Source organism: Misgurnus anguillicaudatus, chromosome 21 (genome assembly GCF_027580225.2).
Source record: "Misgurnus anguillicaudatus chromosome 21, ASM2758022v2, whole genome shotgun sequence".
NCBI classification, from domain to species: Eukaryota; Metazoa; Chordata; class Actinopteri; order Cypriniformes; family Cobitidae; genus Misgurnus; species Misgurnus anguillicaudatus.
In genome coordinates this window covers 26,426,767-26,452,296 of record NC_073357.2, presented here as the reverse complement: position 1 = coordinate 26,452,296, position 25,530 = coordinate 26,426,767, and the positions used below count along the sequence as shown (strand labels likewise).

At 39.1% G+C, this 25,530-nt stretch overlaps 2 protein-coding genes across 2 annotated transcripts; one reads left to right on the top strand and one right to left on the bottom strand.

Moving 5' to 3' along the window:
• Positions 1-10,621: 10,621 nt before the first annotated feature.
• syt4 (synaptotagmin IV) lies at positions 10,622-15,680 on the bottom strand. Its single transcript, XM_055199333.2, has 4 exons — positions 15,386-15,680; positions 13,892-14,730; positions 11,906-12,026; positions 10,622-11,698 (listed from the first exon to the last, which is right to left on the bottom strand). Exons 1-4 carry the CDS (start codon positions 15,417-15,419, stop codon positions 11,388-11,390), a joined length of 1,305 nt encoding a protein of 434 aa, XP_055055308.2. The 5' UTR covers positions 15,420-15,680; the 3' UTR covers positions 10,622-11,387.
• Positions 15,681-18,238: 2,558 nt separating this feature from the next.
• On the top strand, positions 18,239-22,981 carry vbp1 (von Hippel-Lindau binding protein 1). Its single transcript, XM_055199336.2, has 6 exons — positions 18,239-18,396; positions 18,672-18,796; positions 19,062-19,128; positions 19,299-19,397; positions 21,616-21,754; positions 22,468-22,981. Exons 1-6 carry the CDS (start codon positions 18,316-18,318, stop codon positions 22,542-22,544), a joined length of 588 nt encoding a protein of 195 aa, XP_055055311.1. The 5' UTR covers positions 18,239-18,315; the 3' UTR covers positions 22,545-22,981.
• Positions 22,982-25,530: the final 2,549 nt, after the last annotated feature.

Here is a 25,530-nt window from a genome sequence, read left to right as displayed (position 1 = left end):
AACGCATCGGTTTACTTGGATTTGGAGCGATTTTCACACAAAAAAGAGGAATAACGAGCGCCATTGCGGAAAATCCTGGTGGCGAGGAAGAGAGAGGATGCAACAATATTTGTTTGGAAAAAGGCAAGGAAATACGTCTGGCCGTTTCTGAATTGGAAGGCTGCAGCCTCCGGAGGTCAAATATGCAGGCTGCACACGTCATCAAGCCTGGGTTATTAAGGTAAACTGAGCATTACATTCGCAAGTCATAAGGATACTGCAAAAATTTACGATTAACTAAGTATAATAGTCAACTTTGTAATTGTTAATATTGTGAAATAAGACAGTCTTGATGACGTATACAGCTTAGAAATAAGACATCCGGAGGCTGCAACCTTCAGATTGAGAAATGGCTTCTGCCACGACGAGTTCCTCATCAGAAAGTTGTAACATGACTGCGTTTCTCCCTGTTGTCTCAAAATGTTGATCGTTTAGCATTTTAAATGTTTAGTTTTTAGTTTAGTTTTAAGATTGGCCAGTTCCTTTCCTTTGCGACAGTGCTGCGGCGCTTGTGGGCTCTAGGGGCGCTAGAAGTGAAAAATACGTGTCTAGCACCCCCTAGTGGCCAAAAAGTTTCATGGTGTCCCTTTAAGCGTGATGCTAATGGTCTAATTAGATTCAATGAATTAGGCTAAGCTATGTTAAAAGTGGTAGCGCCAGACCATCAGCTGAATGGATTCCAAAAAAGAATAAAATGTTTAACTGTAGGGGAGCTCGAAAATTAGAATATTTTCAAAAAAGTGGAGTGTTCCTTTTAGTTTTTTTAGACCCTTATGGCAGTAACAATCTAACTTGCAACCCCCATTATTTGTGTTATATGGAAGCCAACATGGTAGCAATATAGTCACTGTGTTACTTGCAATAAATGTAATTTTATTACTTTATTTTCAGAAAATATAAGTAAGTAAGGAGACAAGTAACACCTGGACTTGTTTTTCAGATTTATGTTGTCTGTCTTTATCTCTTTTACGCCCCAGTCCTTCTCTCTCTCTCTCTCTCTCTCTCTCTCTCTCTCTCTCTCTCTTTTCATTCTGAAGGTATTCCCTTCTTTATTTAGATTGCACTATCATTATGACTTAGGCTATTTTGCATTTCATTCGTGTGTGTGTGTGTGTATGTGTTGTTTTGGCTGTGCATCCATCATGTCTCCCAGGGTTTTGAGGGCACAGAAGCAATTTGTCATGTCACATTCCCGCCAGTGATTTTTGGACCGTCTACACACTTTCCCCAGTCACGACCGCTCACTCATTTCCTCACTCCCTCGTTCATTCACCCTCTCCGTCTCCATAACAGCCATAGAAGTTTTGCCTTGACAATTTGGTGGAAGCTCTATTCAGTATTTCACACACGCTCAGGTGCAGCTGCTTTGCTTTATATTCAGTCCAACTCTCAAGCGATAAGACTTATCTTTTGCTGTGTAAGTGTGTATTAGTACATGTACTGTCTTAAAGGGGGGTCTAAAGCTATTTCATGCATTCTAAACGATTAATACTGTTTCAGAATTGGATTCCTTCTGCTTATAGGCAAAGTGTCCAAAAATAGTTTTTCTGTGCAAATTGATTAAGCCCCGCCCACTTAAAGTCTAGCATTAACATAGTTTCCACCCTCAGCGAGTTGTACTCTGTCCACTAGATACTATTGTCTTAGACTGTATTAATCAGATCTATTTTAACTGAAAGTGCTCACTGTCTGCGTGTAAGAAAGTTAAAAGCTGTCGCTCATTTGCATTTAAAGGTACAGACAATAAAACTTGCTCCCATCCAAATAGGTTCATTTTGGACATGCTATAATAAATCATCTGTGAGGTATTTTGAGCTAAAACTTCACAGACACATTCTGGGCACACCTGGGAGATATATTACATCTTGTAAAAAAGGCCATAATAGGTGCCCTTTAAAGGTAGGGTAACAGATTTGATCCTAAAACATTTTTAGTTATGCTGATTAAAAGTCTCCTCACATCCTGATAGCAATTATTGTGTTAAGTTGTTTAAATGTATTTGTAGAAATTTATGTCATCTGTGAAAGGCGTAGGACCAAAAAATGTTCAACCAATCATAGATTTCGGTCCGAACGGACGTTTCCTTTTTTGTCCCTCATACGTAAGCGTAATTTGAATGCCACCGCGCAGCGAGTCCACGCAGACACCATACGTCATCGGCGCGTTCACGTGCGCTCACCTCCTGTCTGTAAACAGCGAGAACAGCAAACTTTTCTGCTGAATTGACAACCTTTACAGGAGCCACAAAACTAAAGGCATCTTTTATAACAACAACAGCAAAAACTGCCTGGATCAGTAAGAGCAAAAACCCAAATGAACATCGGTAACTTTACTGCTTTACCACGAGATGCAAACAGCTGCAGGAGGCAAAGGGTCTGAAAGGGCCGTTGCACTGTTTATTTTGGTAAGGTAGGTACGCGATATGTTTGTATTGAGATGGATTCAGATATTCTACTTTGATGAAACATTGTGTTGCTTATGAAACTTGTGTTCGTTTACGGATTAGCATAACAATATAGTTACTACGTCTACACAAAGGACGTGTGCTTAAACTAATTCTGATGTAAACCAGTTGTTTATGTTGGTTATTTTGGTAATGTTATTCACTTTGTACTGCAAAGTTTTGTCACTGGTGAATGAGACATGAGATGTGGCTGTCTGATCTGTGCGTGTTCATGTGTTTTGAAAGAGGCGTGACTTTGGATGGCGATTTGACTTGAGGGTGGGATCGGGAATGAAATCCTCAAGTCAAATCGCTAGGCGGCTACCGTTAGCATTTTTCAAAATGTGTTACCTTACCTTTAAGGCTGAATTTTATTGAAATGGGGCAGTCCTAACACAGGCGGTAAGTAAGTGCATAATGTAAATGACATGAACATATGTATGGAATCATAAAGCCGGGTACACACCAAAAGATAATCGGGCTGATTTTGGGCCGATTTCCCTCCTTCCGACAATCCTAGCTATGTCCCGAGTATCGCGAAGGTTTCACAGATTATCTTATCAGATTGTCCCTTCATGTAAGGTGTGTAAGAGGGTCCGAACCTGCTCGGAAGAACGTCGGAGCCGCGCCGATCGCGAATCGTAAATATTCAACATGTTGAATATTTACGATCAGAAATCCTGATGTGTGTGGGGAATCCCGAGGACAAACGCGAGCATGCTATTGAGATAATCACGTGAAACGAAACCATATCCAATCAGAAAGCGAGATGAGGGAAGACGGAAGCAGTCATGGCGCAGTACAAAGGCCCGCTTCTCAATTCGTAGGTCGCATTTGCAGGCTGCATAGACATCATCAAGACTGTCTTGTTTTTAGAATATTAACAGTTATAAAATTAACTATTATTCCTAGTATCGTATATTGTTGTAATATACTTATGACTTGCGAATGTAATGCTCAGTTAACTTGAATAAACCAGGTTTCATGACGTATGCAGCCTGCATATGCGACCTCCGCAGGCTACAGCCTTCGGATTGAGAAACGGCCAAAGTGAAGTTGATGTGGACAGCAGAGATGGAGGATCAGCTTGTTGATTTGTGGCAACAGTACAAATGTTTATACAACGTGTCTTGTAAAAATTATTCCAATCACTCTCATTGAAATGTCTTCCTGCATATCGTCCGCCATGCTTATTCTGAATTCTCGCGAGATTGAGGGATTTCCTGTGTTCACAGTTGAGACTCTGGTTAAAAATCTGTTTGTGTGTGGTGTGCTGTCTTTGACTCATAATGGCACACCACACACTATAGGAGCAAAACGGTTAAATCTAGGATTTTTTTATCCTCATGTTTGTGGTCTATCACATTTTGACAATCTTATAAGATGTAAAAAATCTTCTGGTGTGTACCCAGCATTAGTTGTCCAGAAATAGTGGGATAATGTTTTGTATATGTTGCCTGCTCATGCCTGGTACGTGCAGGGGCTCGGGTGTTTCTGTGAAAGTAACAGTACATCTGCCTTTTATAAATCTGATAAAACTAAAGACTCTTCAGAGATATGATGGATGAATTATTACTCTATAGGTACTTAAGATTAACATGAGATTAGCAGAAACACTGTGTTAGGTGACCTTTAAGTATAAAAATATGAAGACCTCAGATCCAAAACCCTCCATGTTCTGTAAATGAGTATTTTTTTTACCAGATTCTGCCAAAAAAATGTATTTCTGAATGGCCTGAGGCTAGGATTTGATGAACAGAATACATGCAAAGAGCATTCAGTTAATATCGTCAACTCATTTTTACAGAGGTGGCGTTTAGCGGCTGTATATTTAGAACATGCACAATTAGTTGAAAAAACACATTTTATTTTACACGTACCTTTTTTATCAATACTTGAATAAATATATTGAAATATTGTCCATTGATCTCCATGTTTTACATCCAACCATTTGTCCAATTCTTCAATGTATAATCAAGTTAAAGTCTCATTAAGCCAACTGTGAATTTGCTAGTGAGTCATCCAATTAATAAGCAAATGAAGTTCCTTATGCAATAAAATTATTATTTAGACAGTCTTTTTAAAGGTCTCCAATTAAAGTTTTTATTTAATTAAGTGTGTGCTTCAAAGGTTATGTGGTTGTTCAGTTGTCCTTGCAGTTGAAGGTTTTCCTCTTTCAGCTTTATGAGTCACCATACTTCTCCTCTGATATCCTGTCATGCTCCTGGACACATTCATCTGTAATCAAAAGGATTTAAGCCGAAAATAGCAATTTCATTCATTTTATTTTAATATTGTTACTGTATCTGTGTTCACATCAGGTAATCTTCCACTGTCCACAATCGTCCACAGCATAATAGTTCCTGGAGACCAGTGTAGCAGTGCAGCTTTTTATTTGCACTTTAAAGGTAATAATAGATTTGACTGGATGTATGACGCACGTTCTGACCTGGCAATTAGGTTCTACACAATGTTTTAAATTGATGAACAGATGTCTCAGGGACATAAGCTGTGAATGTGATCCACACTGCTGTGTGTTGAAGTTTTAGGTGTCAAGCATGATGACATTTAGAAAAAATAAAGAAGTAAAATGAAAACACTGTAAATTATGTAAGGAATAATTGATGACAGGCTGTAGAATTATAAGAAAATAATGCACACCCAAGCTAGTTATGCAGTGTTACACCACGGGTGTGCATTATTTATAAAAAAAATTCAAAGGACCGGAGTCAATTATTCCACTCATGGTTACCACTAACATTGCTATGGTGCCTATATTTTTAAAGGGGACATATCATGAAAATCTGACTTTTTTGATGTTTAAGTGCTATATTGGGTCCCCAGCACTTCTATCAATCTAGAAAATGTGAAAAATATCAACCCAATAACTTAGTTTTGGTAAATCATTCACTGCAAGCATGTGAAAAAATAGGTCATAGAAATTTGGCTCCCCTTGTGATGTCAGAAGGGGACAATACTGCCCCTTAATCTGCACTATCCAACCACGGCACTGCCATTTAGTGCAGAGATCAGCTCATTTGCATTTTAAAGGACACCCCAAAACAGCACATTTTTGCTCACACCTAAGAAGTGGCAATTTTAACATTTTATAATTAATGATCTATATGGTATTCTGAGCTAAAACTTTCCATACGTATTCTGGGGGGACCAAAGATTTATTTTACAGCTTAAAAAAGTCTTGTGAAATGTCTCCATTAAGACGTATAGTTGCACATAAACGTGTAGAGTATTATCATCATTGCCATTATGCCTTTTAAACACCTCAAAGCCATCCATTGTGATGTGTCTGGGGGACCTTCAGCCCATATCTCAGCTTACTGTGTATTTTTCCCTCTTTGCCGTTTAAGCATCTGTTTCTTTTCATGTTTAATTATTTCATTCCTGACACTACAGTCATGAGCTGCTCTGAATACTAAGTCAGAGATCCAGCTTTCATAAGCAGCACATCTCCTCCCTCTCTCTTTCTCTCACATCCTCCTGATATTTAATCTTCTCCCTTCATCAAACACTGCTTGACAGATGCAATGTTCTCTCCATTTTTATCGCTTTCTACTTCTACTTTTTTACTCGCCATTATCTCTCTCTCTCTCTCTCTCTCTCTCTCTCTCTCCTTCTGTCTGCCCTGTTTCTCTCTTACTATCGCTTTGTTCCTGTGAGATATTGAAAACCATCCACTTTTGTATATACGCCCACCAATTTCTTTCTTGTTTTCTCTCTCTTCTAAGTCCCTCATTCCCCAGTACAATGTTTTGCCGTTTCATAATCTGCTTTATTTGGATGAAAAATGATTGGACTTTTCGTACTGCCAAGAAGCAGTTTGAACATTAAACTTCCTTGCATTATTCTTTCTTTATTTAATATTTACACCATTCCAGCATCTATGTCTTCATGGTGAGAAATGAAAACTGTAGCATAAATTCTACCACTAACGCCCCATTCAGACAGCCAACGACAAGCAGTAGCAGAGCGACGCGATCTCATTCATTTCAATGGAAACCTGGCGACTTCCGGCGTTGGCGACCGTATGGGCGTGTCCAGCGACGCAAGAAAGTTAAGAAAAGTTTAACTTTATGCAAATGTCGTATTTCGTAACCCCTCGTTCAGACAGCCAGCGACGTTATCGCTGTGTGTCGCTTGTCTCTTTCAATGAGGCGTTTCTAAATCTGCTTGTCATAAACAAATGAGTACCATCCACCCCAGTAACTGACGAGAGAAGGATGACGTGAACTCCACTGCTTTGTTCTAATTGGTAGTCGCTCCCGAAATTCACTCGACATTTGCATAAAGTTAAACTTTTCTTAACTTTCTCGCGTCGCTGGACACGCCCATACGGTCGCCAACAGTCACTTTTGCTCGTGTCGCCGGAAGTCGCCAGGTTTCCATTGAAATGAAAGAGATCGCGTCGCTCTGCTACTGCTTGTCGTTGGCTGTCTGAATGGGGCGTGAGAAGAGCCCTATTTTAACAATCTAAGCGCATTGTCTAAAGCGCACAGGAACAACATCTAAATGGGCTGTCCGAATCCACTTTTGCTAATTTAACGACGGGAAAAATGGTTTGTGCGCCGAGCGCATGGTCGAAAAGGGTTGGTACAATTTTTTAATGAGAAATGGGAGTATTTCGGGGGTAACGTGCAATAAACCAATGAGAATCTCAGCTCTCATCCCCTTTAAAAGCCTGTTGCGCTGGCGCTATGTCTAATCCCTATTTAGATGATGGACTTTGTAAACTGAAAAACTAAGCGGAGGAAGAAGATCCCCAGTTTAAGATTAATGTTAAATAATTGTGTTGTTTTCACTTGTATTGAATTTTTTTTTTTTTGGATTAAAACCTTTAAAACCCGTTTTCTTTTAGTCATGGAAGTAAAAAAGCAGGCTTATAGTTGCTTTAAATGTATGGCTATCCAATATCATCAAAAAATAATTTACAAGTATGTAAGAAAAGGTTTGTACTCTAAAAAATACTTTATTTTTAACAAATAGGAGATTTTTACATTCAATCCTTTAATCTTTCATATTTAAAAGCGTTTTGTGCTGCTGCACATTCATGTATGTGTTAAGCAAACTCGCGTTGTAGTCCCGTTTAGGCGCATATTACTAATGCGCTCTTTAAATAACAAAAAATATATATTGCGCCATTGCCTCAAAATAGCAACGCGCCAACAATGCGCCTGAACACACCTCGTTTTCAGACCAGAACGCCCATGGACGCAAAAGGGGGCGCAAATGCATTTGCTATTTAAACAACGCGGCGCTAAACGTGAAAATTATAATTGCGCAAGGTGGAAAATAGCAAATGACACTTGCGTTGCGCATTGCGCTGCATTGCGCCGGGTGTAAGATAGAGCCCTAAATGTGCATATACTGACGCTGATGTTCAAGTACAACATGGATTGTAGGCAACAGTTTACTTCCTGGGATTTATGATGTAGTAAAGACCAATATTATCATAATTCCTCCCGCTTTGGACTCACAGTCTGTAAGTTAACTCCAGTTAGCATTGAATTGATGGCAAGATCCAGTTAATCCATACACAAGTTTTATTCAGACAAGTTGAACCATACACAGGTTGGGGGAGGGACAATTTTGGTATCTCCAATTTGCCTAACTTACATGTTTTTGGCCTGTAGGAAGAAACCGGAGTACCCGGAGAAAAACCCACACTGACACAGGGAGAACAGGCAAACTTCACACAGAAAGGCCACCTGACCTAACCGAGGCTCAATTCCAGGGCCCCATAAGAAAATGACGTAATGTGAACTCAAACAAGAATACATTTAACTTAAAATTTCAACTTAATTCACCAAGTTCAGTAAACTTAATTTTAAGTTGATTTAACTTGAGATAATTTGTAATATCAATTGCTTTGTCCAAAATCTCCATTTAGTTAACTGAGTTACTTGTAGTGTTATAAATTTTATTATTACACAAAATTCATGACTCAGTCATTGAATAAACTTGATTCTTTACATAACACAAAACTGTGTCTTTGACATGAAATGTCAGTACTGTGGAAAGAACTACAATAAAATGTGCTAAAAAGGGTTAATGTAAGTAAACACTGATCGCCTGAACGCTGACTTCACAAAATGATCATTACAACAAAACAATATTAATAATATAAGAGCTTAAACCTCTATGACATTTAATTAACAAATATTTAAGTAGTTAAAGTTCTTATCAGTTCTTATTCTGTGAAAAAGCTAAATATTGAGGCAAAAGAGATTATGGGTATTCCTTACAACATGTGCTGATAATTTTAAGTTAATTTCACTTGAATGTTTTAGTTTAATGAATTGTATATGCTTAAAGGGATGGTTCGGCCAAAAACGATATTAAATGATTTGCTCGCCCCCAAGCTGTCCGAGTTGCATATGTCCATCGTTTTTCAGACAAACACATTTTCAGATATTTTAGAAAATATTTTAGATCTTTCTGTTGATTAAATGTAATGTTACGGGGTCCAGCAATAGACCACGACCTTCAAGTCCAAAAAAAGTGCGTCCATCCTTCACAAATTAAATCCAAACGGCTCCAGGATGATAAACAAAGGTCTTCTGAGGGTAATCCGTGCGGTGTTGTTGTAGAAATATCCATATTTAAAATGTTATTAACGTAATTAACTACCTTCCGGTAGCGCCGCCATCTTGGAGTCATCCGCATTCAGGATGAGCGCTTACGCAGCATACAGCGGTTTCTCTGCTGCTGCTCTGTCCCCCGCCCTCCGAATTTGTCATACGTCACTAAGAAAAGTGCGTACACTACGCTAATACTCTCTCCTGAGTCTAAGATGGCGGCGCTACCGGAAGCTAGTTAATTACGTTAATACAATTTTAAATGCACTTTTTTTGGACTTGAAGGTCGTGGACTATTGCTGGACCCCGTAACATTACATTTAATCAACAGAAAGATCTAAAATATTTTCTAAAATATCCGAAAATGTGTTTGTCTGAAAAACGATGGACATATGCAACTTCGACAGCTTTGGGGTGAGTAAATACTTTATTGTTTAAATAAAGACAATATCTGGGTTAACAGCTTTGTTGGGTTAATAAATAAACCACTCATGGTTGGGTTAACAACAACCGAGCATAGATTTATTTATACCCCAACATGTCTTCTGTCTAATATTTACCCAGCATTGGGTTAAAAATAACCCTGCTGAATTTAGGGTGCTCTTGGTACATAATTTATTCTTTCTGCTTTATATTTACTTTTGAACCTAATTTGTCCTTTATCTCTTACTTTAGCCAGACCCTGACCATTTTTTACAGTTGAGAATTGTTAACAGAGAATTGTTCCCTTTTAAAAAAAATCAGTATTGCTGGTCCCTTGCATTCAATGCTAATATACTTCTTGTTGTTCTTTCAGGCTTCCCTTAGTCAGCCAGCAGAAAGATTATGTTGACTGACCAGCATTTATTGCTAGTTAACAACATGGCTTCCAGATACACCAGCCTCAAGCCTGAATAAACCAGCAGAGCTATTATGAAAATGTTTATTTTCAGAGATGAGATGTTTCATTATAATAACTCTTTATTTTTCCACATCTCTTGACACCCACGTGCATGTGTTCTTCCGTTTGCTTTTGTAGCACTGCTGTGCTTTCCTCTCCATTGCGATTTTTAAACTATTTTGCTCTCATACAAATACAATTTCATAAAATGCCTATTTCTATTTGTTTGCATTTGTATTTATAGTGTGTGCACATGTTGTTTCAGAACTTCGGAGCACTGACACAGCGGTGTCGCACCTGGCTTGCTGACGTCATTGTTTAGAAACATAACTTTTGATCTTTTTTGCCATAGAAGAACAGAACATTCAATCACGTCTCTATATTCCAAGCCTTGCCAACCTGCCTACATGGCTTTCTGAAGATAAAGCTCTATTTTAATGCCATATATCAAATAACTAGGTCTTGCTGGCTGCATTTAAAAAAGATTGCCAGGAACAAAATGGAACAAAACACTGCTAAGAGTCTAAAGGAATGAGGGTGGATGTTAGCAGCCTGGCGTACAATTTATATATTTTAAATTTGTACATTACATCATCTCCCTTTCTCTCTCAATTATTATTGCAGCTATAAACAAATAAATTTAAATTAAATCACTAAATAATGACATGAGAAGACAGTTTTTTCTCAGAACTGGATATTTTATAATAAGACATGTACAAGTCACTTCCACCATTGTGCTCACAGTGAAGAGAACAACACTTCCTTGCACTCCACTACAACTGAACTACAGGTAACACACACACAGACACACACTCAAATTCGCACACATATATACGCGCACTGCATGCGGTCTTCAGTTCAGTTCGTGCAGTTGTTCTGCAGTATTACATCAGCCTCTGCTCGTGTGTGCCAAATATAGAAGATCCATCCTCCCAACGTATGAAGTGCATTCAGGCAAAAACATGAAAACAAACCCAAGTCAAGAAATCAGGTATAAAAGGAAGAGAAATTAATACATTTCCACATCTGAATAAATAAAAGATTAAAGCGTCTTTTTAAAAAATAAAAAGTATTTTACATAATCACATTACCAGGATTTTCTTTAATTGTATCGCATGAAGGGCTATTATTAACAGTGAGTAGAGAAGAACAGCAATAGCGACATTAATGACATTCGGTACTGCACAAGGTGGCAATCAATCGGGTTTCGAATGAAGCAAGCATCATTGGGCATCAGAGACTGTCTTTGGAATCATTAATTGGCCGGGATCAGCTGGCGCCTCCCCCTAAGAAGAAGCCCCGCCCCAATGATATGACTCGTATGACTGTTGCTTGACAGAGGATATAACTGCGACAAGTTCGACTCCCACCCACTCATCCATGGATTTTAATGACAGTTTCTGGGCTCCTGTTGGCATGGCAACCAACAAAGCTAGTCTTCAGACAGCACGTGCCACTTAGCGATCTGTCGCCGCGGGTGGTCGCATATCTCGCGCCAGTGCTCGCCGGCGGTGCCAGGGGAGGAGGTGCCAAGGAGAAGCCGGCCAATGATGGGCGTACGGGACGTCCTGTCGGAGTCCAGCAGGAGGAGCTCAACGCTGGTGTCTCGCAGACCATCCTCCGAGGGCAGGTCGAAAACAAAGAGCTCGTTGAAGACGGGATTGGGAGCACATTTTTTCACATGCGTCTTCTTCTTACACACTCGCTTCTTCCCCTGGAACAAGTTCACCTTTACGTAAGGGTCTGGAAAGGGAGGGAGACAGAAATCGATACTTGAATCGATATGATAAATGAGAGCATCATCTGAACTGACAGCTTTACAAACTGTTTTAGTTACGGTTGGCACATATGCATTTCCTCAGCCTAAAAAAATTAAATCATGTACAAATACGTCCAAGTTATGTAGATTCCACAATGTTGACCTTCAACTATTTTATACCCAGTGCTCACCTGATGGTCCATTGGAGTCGGCCTTGGGCAGGTGTCGAGCTTTCAGTACCACCACAGTCAGGGTGCTTGTGGTGGATTGATAGCACAGAGATAGTAGCAGCTCTCCACGACCGGCACTCCTCTGCAGGTATAAAGATAAAGACATTTTAGCATTCAGTTTAGGGCCTTTATCTCTCTCATCCATGAAGAAGATAATATCTATCCTAATGCACTGCATTAACGTCAGTGTATGTATTGTGTAAACGAGGCACTTTAAAGAGGACAACTTCTAAATGTTAATGTTACGAGAAACTGACTGTGAATCATTCCCTTGGCTAAACACCAATGTATGACTCCAATTATGTGTGAAGACGGCAGCATGTTGCCTTGGCAACCCATCAGCAGGGTTCTGCCGCTGCCACAGCAATGACTCTGAATATCTCTCTGCCAATGAGGCACAATTATCTGTGTTTAACTGCACACAGCCAGTCACCAATGAAAGATAAGAGCCGTCCTTTCAGCTCAAATGGAGCGAATTCTTTGGCGCATAACAGTGAAGTTGTGTCGTCAAAACTAAATTTTAAAAGCCATCAAGGGCAATGACTTCAGCCTTATGTTTTGATCATATATCACAGGCATTTCGGTCTCCAACAATGCTGATGCAAAGAGTGCAAGTAAATGGATACCTCTAAATATTTACATAGATTGTAGACTCTTCTTTAACACTTTAGTTGTGTTATGTGTTGTCCATTACAGGGTAATTAATAATTTAGAACCTGTGAACAATCAATACTTTACAATGGGTGGAAGGTGTTTTCATTGATCCAGCTGGACAAACACACACCCACATACCAATAATTGACTGCTCATTAAGAAGACATGCAACTTATTGTATAAGTTGGTAATTGAATACGAAGGGGCATCCAGTACGCACATAAAACCTTCATTAAACAAGCAATAGTACGTGTTGAAACATTTGAGAGTCAACACAAACCCAGTTTCTAATGCTGCGTTTACACCAGCCACGGTAGAGGCGGCAAGTGCAGATGATTTACATGTTAAGTCAATGCAAAGACGCGATTAGGTATCCTGCGGCGGTTCCGCGAGAATTGAGTGTTGGCGCGGGAAACGCGCGAGTTAAAAAATCTGAACTTCGGTGGATTTACGCGCTGCGTTAACCAATCAGGACCTTGCTGTAGTAGTGACGTGATTACAGGAAGTGAGCGCAGTCTCAGCGGAGTCACAGAAGCCCCTCCCATGACGCGAATTTCCGTGTGAATTTGTCGAATGACTAGAATTTCACGCGCGGCTTTCACGCAAGAATGAAGCGAGTGAACTCAAATGTTCAAGCTTCCAACTACGCGCGAAATACCGCGGCTGGTGTGAACTCTGCATAATACTGACAAAATCACCACACAACAAACCAGTATAGTGTATATGCATTTGCACATTGACAAGTCTCATTAACTCTTTCGCCGCCATTGACGAGATATCTCGTCAATCAAGAGAAAACGCTTCCCCGCCAATGACGAGTATTTTCGTCTTTCCGCAATGCCGCTTTTATCCACCAGGTGGCCCTTCTACAACTTTTTAAACCCGGAAGTATTGCCCTATGGCAAGCAGCTGCATGTCCGTGTCTATTTTAAAGATCGCTCTGAATGGGAAATCTATGAAAAGTCCGTCACAAAAATGGAATTATCTCTGCTTTTTGCTCAAAATGTGGTGTTTTTGCAGAAACCTACTCATATTCAAAAGCTGATTACAAAAGAACTACTGAGGGTAGGATGAAACGTTTTTTTGTTTGAAAGCAGAGGGTCTGTTCTTTCATTTGATGTATTGTATGTTTATATATTTAAAGAAGAACATTTGAAGGCATTAAACTTTTGTGAAAATCATGAAAAACGCTGGCGCTGGCAGTTTTTTTTTAAAACGCTGGCGGCGAAAGAGTTAACATACATATGTACTAAGTATCAATTGTAACAAGAAAATAGAATGAAGGCAACTTACCCTGACATTCCTTTTAATAATGTCCCGGCTCATGAGGACCCGCCCTTCGGTGAGGTCGATGTCAGCCAAAGGAACAAGGGTCTCTCCGATAACTTCGTCGCGTGAAAAACGATCAAAACTCAGCACCATGAAGTGCAGAGCCAGCTGGGACACGCGTGCGTATGGGATTCCATAGAAGCTGAAGGTCTCGTCGAAGGCTGGATCCAGAGTCTTCCTCAGGACACGTGTCTTCACCTTATGCTTCTTCTCAGGCAGCAAGGTCAACTTAATGTAGGGGTCAGAGGTCAGCGATTGCTCATCAGTGGGAGACAATCCATGAGCCTCTTTGATGTGAACCACGAATGCTTTCTTCTCAAAGTTGTACTCAACGGAGAAGAACAGCGTCCCCAGGCCACCCTCCCTATCCTGGGATTTTTCCACGGCCGGGGTCGGTGCCTGACTTGAAAGGTTGCTTTCAGGAGTACCAGCCTCTTGATTACCACCCTGCCCAAAGCCTGCTTGAAGGGATGGGATATCCAGGTCCGGGGAACTACGCACTTTCATTTGGAAGTTTCCGTTGAGATCTCGTTTCTCCAGGTCGAGGTGGAGATCTGGTCGCCCATTAGTGGGACTGGTGGTCTGTTTTTCATGGTCTGGTGTCTTATCTTCTCCGAACTTTTTCTTTCCATTTAGGCCCTCGGGATAGATGTCGACCCCCTTCAGCATGTGGACAAACTTGTAGGGTGGGGTCTTGTTACTGGTCTTATTGTCTTTGCGCTGACAGCAAATCCATGCAAAGATCGAGACACTGAAGACCAGGCCGAACACACTCACTACAGCCACGCTCACAGGAACCTCCGCTATGTAGAAAAGAGGAAATTTGGAATGCCAAAAACATCAATATTTTCTTTCACTTGATAGGTATATAGTCTCATAATTGTATTGAAATATGTCACTAATAAGAGAATGGCGATTTTTAAATTATATTAGGAGGTCCTTTACAATTAAATTATCAACCAGAAAAATAATGGCTGTCTTTCACACCAATCAAGGTCACCAGAAATCAGTGTGGGAACTTTAAATAATGCATAAAATTAATAATACACCATTTAAATTGCTGTAAACCATGTAGGATATATATACTCATCGTGGTTGTCAAAACCAGTGAAACTATATTAATGTTGTGTGCACTAGTGTCTGGGTATCTGGAAATTTCCGTTTTCATGGTGGGTGCAGCACCCCACTGAATTTGCCAAGGCGCTATGTCAGCCTTTCTGTCTTTTTTCTGTCTTTCTGTTACGGATTATTAATCTTTAAACGCTTTTGACAGCGCTGCTGTCACGCGTCGCTTTAAACATTTTCAGTTATGTCATCGTCTAACAGACCACGCACCTAGTTATGACGATGCCAGCCCATCATGCATTTCCGTTACTGAGTCACGTTTAAAAACATAAAATTACAATTAAATAAATAACATTTGCACACCTAATTGTGAAGTAATTCAAATTTACTTACCGAAATGAGCGTCCTCTGACTCCACTGGTGCCATTGTAAACGCGCGCTCTGTCCAAGGTACTGAAAAGATGCCGCCGCGCACGACTCTTTACCGCACGCCTTTCGCTTCAGACGGATAAATGCAGGGCTAAATAATTTTACAGCTGTAATTGATTTAAAAACCCAAGCCTGTTTATTGTTGCTCCCTGAAACACAATGCGCACAACAACCCCTTTCCGAGAGGTTTCTTCACACACACCCAGTGCTGATACTCGCTGCGCTATGAATGTGCCTGAAAACCGACGCCACCCCAATTCCCCTCCTCCTTCCCTCCAGTGAGTTCATCGCTTCTGACGCAGTTCTGACGAACAACTGTGCCTGAAATCACTGCCCTGCGCACTCATGTCAGCACAACAGGTCAGTATATCATTGAGATTGCTCAAGGTTTACGGCCTGTTTGTGTGTGTGTTTTCAAACATGTCCGAGAAGGTGCAGGTGAAATGGTTTTTGTTACAGGTCTAGGAAACTGAGCTGGTGACTAAATTTATTTGAAAAATGCAGACCAAATTATAAACCCAGACAACTGCCCATAATGACTAGGCCTGATAATGGAAATAATGTCTTCCAGAAATACACGTTTGTTAATAGTTTACCACGTCATTAAAATGTCAAAATGTAATAATAAACACAGTTTCTTTTTGTTTTACTGGCATGGGTTTGGGTCCAATGATTATGCTCAGTTTACCTGTTTACATCAGTTTGGTTACACTGGTAACACCCATAATTGGTGTGGATTAAAATGTCTGGAACAATGTATAAATGCACATCGTTAAGTGAACTTTTAAAGGATAGAATAGCTAATTTCTCACAGGCTTGAAAAAGTGACCAACTGACCAAACAAACGGCTTTCGTGGAACAAACATAACTTCCTGTAAATGTCATAAAGGAATCAATAACAATGATATCAATAACAGAAGTAATGCTCCGTTCAGACGGGTAACAGCGCCAACGCATGTGTGTCTGATAAAACCGTCTACACCAGTGTTACCCAACCAGGGGGGCAGGGCCCACAGGGGGCCCTTACGAAATTTAACCATGGTTTTATTGTGTTAAAAATGTAGTAACCATGGTTTGTTGGTGTATTGATTACTATTAGCAAAACCATGGTTTTACTACACTAACCATGGTTTAAATATGGTTTTTGAAAAACATTGTTGTCAAAACCAGTGGCGGATTTAGCAAATTGGGGGCCCAAGGCGAAGGTATGTATGGGGCCCCTGTATCCGATCTTTTTAAGAGAATGAAAAAAAATGTTTTACTCCAAAATGAATGTTTCCCAAAATATGTGTCAAAGAAGACCCATATAGATTTGTCACAAACAATCATTCCATTTGCTGAAACAGAGAAAGTTGTGACCAAATTAAGACTCAACAGCACCCCATAGTGGAGGAAAACATCCCCAACATAACGTAAGGGTTCAATATGTTTTTTTCTGTAGTAATGTTATATATTTCATCACAACATCATTTTTATCAGTGTAGGGCTATGGCTATTACTAGCAGACATTTGACTCACCAAAGCCCCATCATTGCTTTTTTCTTTACTTTGAGCAGCTTGGGTAGGCTAAGATTTCATTTTCGCATTTATATTTGTCTTGATTAATCTCTGTTTGTGTACTTTCCCAGTCCTCCTGTCACTCTGTGTTAAAACCGCCTCTGGTTAAATCCATGGTTATTTGTGGTTACCATGGTTTTACTACAGTAACCATGTTTTTTCTTGTTTTAACTGTAGTAAAACCATGGTTAATTTTCGTAAGGGGGGGCCTCAGCAGATTTCCACGGGGACCTTACATTTTTTAAAAACGGGACAAAACAAGCATTAAATAAGCTAAAACATCAAAAATCAAGATGTTTCTAAATTTTTGGCCATTTTATTAGCGAATATACATCTGTCTAGTCATTCCAAGCTCCAGTTAATTTTTTTTTTTTTTTTTAATTGAGTGAGTGCAGGACCTGTAAATATTGTTGTGGGCAACTAGGGGGCCTTGAAGTGAAAAGGGTTGGGAACCATTGGTCTACACCACATCACCCAGCTAATAAAAAAAGGTCTACCTGGGGTCCGTTTCAGGAAGGAGGTTCAACCAACTCTGAGGTAAAATTTGAACTCTGAGTTGATTTACCCTGAGATGGGAAACTCTGAGTTTTCGGTTACAGAACTTCTGAAATGAGTTAGTTCAATCTGGGAACAGATCTGAAACGGAAAACCCAGAAGTTCCCTCATTTCAGGGTTAACATACTCAGAGTTTGCACGTACCTCCTTTCTGAAACGGGCCCCTGTCCCTCTGTTTCTTGCTGCACTAAATTTTTCAAGTTTATCAACTTGAATTAAGCCTACAATGATTTCCAACTTTCTGACTTATGAGAGTTGCTATAATTTATAAAAAAATAAAGTTGAATTAGCTTAAGTAATTAATTTTATTTTCATAATTTATAGCAACTCATGCAACAAGGAATTTCTACAGTGTATGGGGCTTGTAGTGCATATAAGCTTGTAGTGCATATTAGAGTAGTCTAAATATAATTTTTAAACAGACTGAAGGTAAATTGTCATGTGACTTTCATCTTATCGCGAATGTAAAACTCCAAACAACTGTCTGGTAATAGCAGAGAGCCTATGTCGCTCATGGCGTTGTTTGAATGCAACGCGACATCTGCTGGTTAAATCCGAAGTTGTTTCAAAAACATACGGCGATTGCACTGAATTTGAACATAAAGAACATTTTAAAAGTCTCTTGACAAAAAAAACATTGTAAAGACATCTGTGAACCAATATAATCCAACACTCACTTAACGTTAAAACGATACGCTTGTACTTTTATTATGCAGTCAACACACATACGTAAGAGCAGCAGGCGCGTGCGTAAAGAGGAAGAGCCGTAAAGTCTCTCCAAAATGGCGACGACCATAGAGAGTGGCAATGCAGGAGCTGCGAATAAGAAAAAACACCTTGGTATCCCCGAAGCAATATTTGTGGTCAGTCGGAATATGACACATGATTATATTTCAAGTTTGTACTGTCGGTAGATTTCAGAAAGGGCTGTACGATGGTCTGTTCTTTATTTAAACGGCTTTCTTAAGCAGAATGCGCCCTGCTTGTCTCCTTATAAGGCTGGAGGCATTGCTTGTTCATGTCGTAAACGTGCAACGAGCTTTGGATGCATGGATAAACAGTGCTTTTATACTCAATAAACTTTCAAGGGTTAGATGTTGTTGGTGTGATATAAAACATTGTTATTGTGATTGTGCAGGAAGATGTGGACGCCTTCATGAAACAGCCCGGCAATGACACAGCAGACGCCGTACTGAGAAAGCTGGATGAACAATATCAGAAATATAAATATATGGAGCTCAATCTGACCCAAAAGAAGCTCAGGTTTGATTATGACTAATTCTACAATGTTCAGTAAAAAGCAATAATTAAATTTCTTTGTCATAAATAACTTATTTCATTTGAATAAATTAAATATACCACTGATATGTATAGATTATGTAAACATTTGTGTGACTATTGTTTACTTTAATTTTCTCTGTGTAGGTTATATCATGACCAAAAATGTTTTTACTACTAAGATTCTGACAAATAATCAGGAAATAATATTATTTTGATACCTTTAAAAGCTTAAATTGGTCTTTTCCAGGTTGAAAAGTCAAATTCCACAAATTAAACAGACGTTAGAAATTCTACGGCATATGCAGAAAAAGAAGGTAAACCGATCAGTTACTTCAATATTGATTTTTAAGTCCCATATCTTAAAGTAAACATACGTTTGAAAAGGTGTACCAGATCTAAGATCAGCTTCCTAATGATGCACGTTTGTTTTGTTCACTGTCATTTTCCTTGATCTCTCATATTTTGTTTGTATGTCCAATCACAGGACACTACAGATCCCATGGAGACACATTTTCTGTTGGCTGATAATGTCTATTGCAAGGCCTCTGTTCCACCTACAGATAAAGTGTGTTTGTGGCTTGGGGTAAGTGTTGATGTTATTTTGTTGCATTAAAGGGGACATATCGTGAAAATCTGACTTTTTCCATGTTTAAGTGCTATAATTGTGTCCCTAGTGCTTCTATCAACCTAGAAAATGTGAAAAAGATCAACCCAGTAACTTAGTTTTGGTAAACCATTCTCTGCAAGCATTTGAAAAAATAGGTCATTGTAATTTGGCTCCTATTGTGTTGTCAGAATAGGATAATACCGACCCCTTTATCTGCACTATCCAACCACGGCACAGCCATTTAGTACAGAGAGAAAGGAAATAATTCACAGCACAACTGAGTTTCAACTGCAACAAACCACCATCATTGCGATCAGTGTTTGCACTTCATCCGCTCATTTGCATTTTAAATGACACACCCAAAAACGGCACACTTTTGCTCAGGCCTACAAAGTGGCAATTTGAACATGTTGTAATGAATTATCTGTGGGGTATTTTGAGCTAGAACTTCAATTACACACTCTGGGGACACCCAGAGTCTCTTAATATGACCCGTTTAAGAGCAGAAATGAATTGATCACATTTACCTTTCTGAAAGATTCTGCATCTTATTTTGAGACAAATATAATAATATTTATTATAGTGTAAGTAAATTAATCTCTTCCAGCTATTATCTCCAAGCCCTTGTCTCAAACAACTTGTTATATAGAAGTCACTTGTTTAGATCTTTTTACTACTAATGGATTAAGTCCAACCCTACTTTGGTCTCCTGGGTTGCTTATAATAAAAACATTTTTGTTTTATCAGTTTTGTAAAACAGTTTGTGACAGTCCTCAATTTTGATTGGTCAATAACTGTGTTTTATTCATGATATAAAGCACAGTTATGACCGCTGTACCCAATGATTCTGTGTATCACTGCCCAGCACCCTTAGCAATGTAAACATATGTGACACATTCTGGTGCTGTTCACAGTTGGTCAGGGACTATTTTTTACAACGGAAGGCTTTTATTCATTTTGGTTAATGAAAATTGCATGAATACTTATAAAATAAAAAAATATATTTGTGTGGTAACCATTTTATAAAAGCTATATTAGGTACTTAAAGCAACACTATGTAGTTTCCATGTAAAAATGACTTACAGCTCCCCCATGTGGTTGAAAAGCGCAACAGTGCCTGGAATCAGACACTCTTCTGCAGACAGGGGGAGGGGCGGGGCTGTGTTCTCTACCCTCCACTGCCACTTTCAGAGTGTGCTTGTAGCAGCTAGGAGGCTGCTCAGGTTGCAGCAACAGTACAATTTGTCCAGTTAAAAGTTGTTCTATCACTGAAATAATTTTATAGACATTATTCAAAGGTAAAAAAGCTACATAGTGTTGCTTTAAGGTTAGTACTATATCATAAATAAGTCACAGGAGGCCTGCAACCCTTTCAGCACAGCCTCTCATATCCTACTGCTTGCATATAAAGTAGGGCTACACGATAACTCGCATGCGATACCACGCGCATCTCGTCAGTAATCGCGGTTCCTTTGATTAGTAGTAAATTGCCATCAGCTGCTTTCAGATAGAGCGGCATTTACTACACAGAACCGTAGTTCCCTGACAAGCTGGGCCATATCACATACATATAATAGGCAATACGTCTGTGATAATTAACACAAAATTGCCCCGATTGTCAGTGAACTACGGTTCTGTGTAGTAAATGCCGCTTCATCTGAAAGCAGCTGATGGCGATTTACTACTAATCAAGGAACCGGCTTTACTGACGACATGCGCGTGAACAATCACATGCGATTTATCGTGCAGCCAATACATAAAGCACAATGTGAGTATTGTTTTGAAATGTGGCACATTTGGTATGACATGGTTTGACATTATGATTTTCATAGGAGGGTAGTGCCAATGGTGTAGTTGGACCTTGGTTTGTACAGACGACTTGTGTAGTCTTTTTAAGTGCTTTGTAAACACTGTAGCTTATGACCTGCGTTTAGTTTTGATCACCAAGCTGAACTATTATGTGGCATTGAAAAACGTATGAACTAAAATTGTGCTTTTAAAGCACATCTTTAATTTCTTTGTGCGGAGCTTTAAAGGCGTGGTTACTATGAGCTTTTAATGGCTTTGTGAAGATTTCCCTGTTGTGCTCTCTTTTGTGTTTTTTATTGCTTATCTCTCGTCTTTAATTTCTGTTCTGGAACGTGAGTGTGTAGTTTCATGTTAATTTAAGTGTAATTTTTTTCTTGCATACCAGGCTAATGTCATGTTAGAGTATGACATCGATGAGGCCCAGGCGCTGTTAGAGAAAAACTTAGCGACAGCTTCTCGGAATCTGGACGGTCTGGAAGAGGACCTGGACTTTCTCCGAGACCAGTTCACAACCACTGAAGTCAGTATCCTTAAACAAGGCCAGCTGTGGAAACGGGACTTTTTTATTTCCATAATGATGGGCACTTCTTTATTGTCTAACAAAACATAAATATTTATTTGAACATCATCTATACATTTTCTCATCTATACAGCTAAAAAAATGGCTTCTTTGTGTGTGCCAGTGTTTTGTTAATAATTAAAGGCGGAGTCCGCGATGTTTGAAAGCCAATGTTGATATTTGAAATCACCTAAACAAACACGCCCCACCCCAATAGAATCTGGACCTTCTGTTGATAGAACCGCCCCACACATACGCTACCCGGCATGGATGTCGGTTAGTAGACACGCTCCTTACTGCTGATTGGCTATAAGTTTGTTTTGGTAGTCGGCCCGTCTCCTTTTCCAAAGCGTTTTTCAAACATCGTGGACTCCGCCTTTAATTTTGATATATAACTACAAGAGGTATCACGTTTTTTACCATATGCACTATGTCCTTGTCATACATGTAATGTCATATCAATTCCTATTAATCAGTGACGCTGTTCGCACATGCAACAGTGGCTGAAAGGAATTTTTTACATGAAAATTCAACAATTCACATCACATATGCTATGAACGTCATATTTTCCAAAAGGAATATATATATATAAAGCTGATGTTTGCATTGTGAAACCTTCTTCATTTTAAATAAGCGCATTTAACTTCTTTGAGATCCACCTTAACTATCCTCCAACAGACATGGCACGTGTTTACAATTGGGACGTCAAGAGAAGGAGCAAAGACAATCTCCTCAAATCTGCTGAGCGGTCTTAGTGGAGGAGACATCATTTGGTCCCACCCCCAAATCCTTCCCTATCTGAAAATTCAGCCTCATGTATCTGTTTGCACCAATACCAACTGTTATCTATTGATTTATTACTTTTTAAAGTATTTTTTTTCAAGTAAAAAGGTGAAAAACATAAAACAAAATGAAAAAATGGCAGTTTTCTTGTTTTCTTTGAAAAATTAGCTGTGTTTCAGAAGGTGATACTTCACAGGGTCTACACATTTGTCTTCCTCTGTGTGACTCTCATTTGTTTTTCAGTATGCATCTGAGATTTAGGTTCTCTTAAGGTAAACTGCTCTAAATTCAATGGCCCCTGTGTCTTTCTGTGGACTTTTACTTGCTATGTTTTGGTGGAAATGCCATTTAATATACATGCATGAAAATATAAAGGGGATTTCTTACCTCAGTTATCAACCTCCTGCAATTCCCTTTCCTTCACTGTTCCTCATCTAATGCCTGTTTTTCACCTTGTCTTTAATCTTCTTTGTCATATTGTATCCATTAAACGCTGAACACAGAACTAATAATGAAGTGATTTGGAAAAGGCACAAAATTAGTGACATGGTCTGTGTTATTAATTGCAGTTTTTTTTTTAATAACTTCTGATTGAGGTTCTGGTGATGAACAAAATCAATTTGCTTCGATCGGTGCAACTTATTAAATATGTGGCTGCATTTCTATCTTTTGCTTCCAGTCATTAGCAGTCATAAATGGTAAAATTGGGTCAACTTAAAGAGGTGGTCTGCCCTTTTGCCATATTAAACTGTGTTATTACCTCAACTTAGACAAATTAATACATATCTGTCTGGTTTCGGTGCGTGCACTGTACGGCGCGTCGTGGATGTGTTAGCATTTAGCCTAGACCCATTCATTCCTATAGTACCAAACAGGGAAGCCACCAAACACTTCTGGGTTTTCCCTATTTAAAGACAGTTACATGAGGAGTAATACCTGTAAGTAGGTGCCACAAAATAAAACTTTTTTTTGGTACCATAGGAATGAATGGGGCTGGGCTGGATGCTAGCGCATTCGCGGCGCGCTGTACAGTGCACGCATTGAAAAAAAAGATAGGTATGTGTTGGTTCGTCTGGGTTGAGGTAGTAAAATAGTTTGATGTGACAAAAGGGTAGACTATTCCTTTAAAAAATAACTTTACAAATTAACAAATTTTCAACTTAGAATTTTCACTTAAACAAATTTTTAGGTGTTTCCAATTGAATTCAGTTTTTAAGTTGATCTAAGCAGCTTTCACTTATTAAAGTGTATAGGAAACAGTGGAATCTTAAATCTTTTATTCGAGGGTGCACGATGCAAAGCTCGTCACATTATATATGTGTGTGGCACTTCGTGTCAAAATATGTTCGACGCGTCATGTAAACTATGTGCATTACGCATCACATCAAAATACGTCTGCTGCAGACGCTTCGAGGGGGTTTATTATAAAAGAGACGCTCACGTTTTCCAGATACTCACTTAATCTCATATGTAATCAGAGTTTAGTGATAAATTAGTGTATTGCGAGTATTTTTTTTTTTTAACTTGAGCGTCTCTGTTATCAGAAACCCTTTTGACATGTGTGCAGCAGGTGCATATTTTTACATGGTTCACATGGCGCCACAAACACATATTTTGACTGGACAAGCAACACGCGACACTCCAAACTGATTTTTTAAATTCACGCCCCTTGAAAGAGAAGTCACCGGCCGCCATTGATCTTAAACTTATGCTGCCTATACAATTACATTCACTTGGAAGCAACAACCATAGGGCTGGAAAGATGCCTTGACTCTGGGTGAGAACTTGGCAAGTGATAACACACAAGAAGAACATTTTTCACATTAAGTTTAATCTCGATTTATATTTTAAGTTCCCTTGATAAAGACATACAAGGTGTCTCAAATTATTTGAAATCGTAGCAAGTGTACTCACAGTCTTTGCTAAACCAATCCCTACCTGGATCCAAAAGCTAGACGGGACAGTGAATGGTAAACCCAGTCCAAAATCCTCTGGTCCTTCCCTGAGATCTCCTCATTCACTTTATAAAATGGCAATTATTATCTAGTATTGTGACAGACCATGCTCAGCCAGTCATGGTACCATTGTCTTTTCCAGTCAGATTTTAGGAGGCAGATTTACTTTGTTGGACCTGAAATAAAGACTCACTAACACTCTTTGGGATAAAAGGTGAAAAAGATGTACCATGGTGCAATATGTTAATTTCTAAATTCAATATGTTAATGTTTCTTTATAATTCTAGAGTGAGTAATGGGAAATTTTAGAGGCCTTTTATGATAATGTGTGATATAGATATGTTCTAGGTATGCTATAGTAAAACAATGCCCCCAAATTGAATCATTTTTGGCTTCCATACATTTGACTTCCAGTACAAACAGCAATAAAAACACACCTTGCAATATATACACTCACAGAAAAAAAGGTACATGAAGGTACAAAAGTTGTCACTGGGACAGTATGTTTTTAAAAAGTACACCTTTGTACCTAAAAGGCACATATTGGTACCTCTAAGGTACCAGCGAGTGGTTCTCTTTTTCAGCATGCGCCCCTCATGTATACGGTGCATCCCTTAGAAAACGTATGGAATAAAACAATCGAAAAATTAACATTTGAATTAAACATTAAATTATACCATGGGCCTGTTAAATGCTTTATTTTGATTGGTTGAGAAATGTTCCATGGGTGTTGATTATTTTTCTGTAAAATGCACACCTACCCTTTCAAATACCTTAAAATAACCACAAGAGCAATGTCATAGCAATTTCTGTGGTATAAGTGGAATAACTGACACCGGTCCTTTAAAATATTAGAAAATAATGCACACCCAGTGTTAGTTCGCTTCGTATTACAACCTTGGTTGTGCATTACTTTTGAATAATTAAACAGCCAGTTGTCAATTACTCCTAACCTATTCAATGTAGTGCTGTTGGTAGTGCTGCACAATTAATCGCATCGCAA

Bases quoted from the DNA above. Each gene is read 5' to 3' on its own strand.
- syt4 (XM_055199333.2), bottom strand. From the start codon at position 15,419: ATGGCACCAGTGGAGTCAGAGGACGCTCATTTCG. The intron at 14,731-15,385 runs GTAAGTAAATTT...TTTTCTACATAG, and splicing joins GTCAGAGGACGCTCATTTCG to CGGAGGTTCCTGTGAGCGTG. The intron at 12,027-13,891 runs GTAAGTTGCCTT...TTATACCTGCAG, and splicing joins TTATTAAAAGGAATGTCAGG to AGGAGTGCCGGTCGTGGAGA.
- vbp1 (XM_055199336.2), top strand. From the start codon at position 18,316: ATGGCGACGACCATAGAGAGTGGCAATGCAGGAGCTGCGAATAAGAAA. The intron at 18,397-18,671 runs GTCAGTCGGAAT...GTGATTGTGCAG, and splicing joins TCCCCGAAGCAATATTTGTG to GAAGATGTGGACGCCTTCAT. The intron at 19,398-21,615 runs GTAAGTGTTGAT...CTTGCATACCAG, and splicing joins AAGTGTGTTTGTGGCTTGGG to GCTAATGTCATGTTAGAGTA.